Genomic DNA, 1,104 nt, shown 5'->3' with positions numbered 1-1,104 from the left:
TCATCATCATCATCATCATCATCATCATCATCATCATCATCATCATCATCATCATCATCATCATCATCATCATCATCATCATCATTCCCAGGACTACGAGAGAGACTGAGGGACAATGAGAACATCATCTGTGCCGAGGGCTACATGCGTGAGTTGGAGAGGCGTGGCTACGTGCAGTACGGACCCAATACCCCTGAGGTGGTGCTAGAGTACCCAGACCAGGTGCGCTCTCTGCATCAGGAGTTTGTGCTGGCAGGAAGCGATGTGGTGGAGGCTTTTACGGTGAGGGATTAGTTTTAGTTTTGTTTTAGTTTAGTTTTAGTAAGGTTTTACGACGCCCGCAACTGCATAAGGTCATAATAAATAAGCGCCAAGGGGTAGCTGTCAAAAGAGAAGTCCATACGGGGAATCAGGCTTACTCTGCTCACCTCTCTAGCCTCAACAGCACAAAGTCTACTTCGAATATCAAAGCACAACTGATATACAGTTCATAAGAGAGTGACAAACATAATAAGGAAGTTGGGGAAAAAATTACGATATTATAGGATGAGGAAAGAAAACGCAGCAGTTCCCCCTGTATTGTTCCGGCACAGTATGAGTATGCCATTGATAAATCAGTCCACTTATAATTCTACTCTGCGTAAGTGTTAACCCTTTCGGATGGCCTAACGACATTTCAGTCAGTAGCCTGTGTGTTTATAAGTGTGTATGTTTGCTATGTGTGTGTATGTGTGCGTATGTGTTGTATGCATTTGTGTATGTGTTTGTATGCATGCTTTTGTGTATAAAGGTGTATGTGTTTATGTGTGTGTTTTAGTGTATTTAATGTGTATGTATATGTGTATGTTTATGTGTGTGAGTGTGTGAGTGTGTATGTGTGTGTAGATGTATGTTTATGTGTGTGTATGTGTGTTGTGTACATGCGTGAGTTGGAGAGGCGTGGCTATGTGCAGTACGGACCCAACACCCCAGAGGTGGTGCTAGAGTACCTAGAGCAGGTGCGCTCTCTGCTTGAGGAGTTTGTGCTGGAAGGAAGCGATGTGGTGGAGGATTTTACGGAGAGAGAGAGAGAGAGAGAGAGAGAGAGAGAGAGAGAGAGAGAGA

General features: G+C 43.9%; 1 protein-coding gene across 1 annotated transcript in view; it reads left to right on the top strand.

Annotated features, from left to right (window-relative positions):
• Nucleotides 1-91: 91 nt before the first annotated feature.
• The window catches only part of LOC101848928 (S-methylmethionine--homocysteine S-methyltransferase BHMT2), a gene marked incomplete at its 5' end in the record, with an annotated part of 11,446 nt that continues 10,433 nt past the window's right edge, over nucleotides 92-1,104 (top strand). The window contains 1 exon segment of the mRNA XM_013089556.2: nucleotides 92-282. Within this exon segment, the coding sequence (XP_012945010.1) occupies nucleotides 92-282 (191 nt within the window).

Source organism: Aplysia californica, unplaced genomic scaffold (genome assembly GCF_000002075.1).
Source record: "Aplysia californica isolate F4 #8 unplaced genomic scaffold, AplCal3.0 scaffold00981, whole genome shotgun sequence".
NCBI lineage: Eukaryota > Metazoa > Mollusca > Gastropoda > Aplysiida > Aplysiidae > Aplysia > Aplysia californica.
Note: the sequence above shows the minus strand (reverse complement) of the source record. Positions and strands in the feature narration are given on the sequence as shown.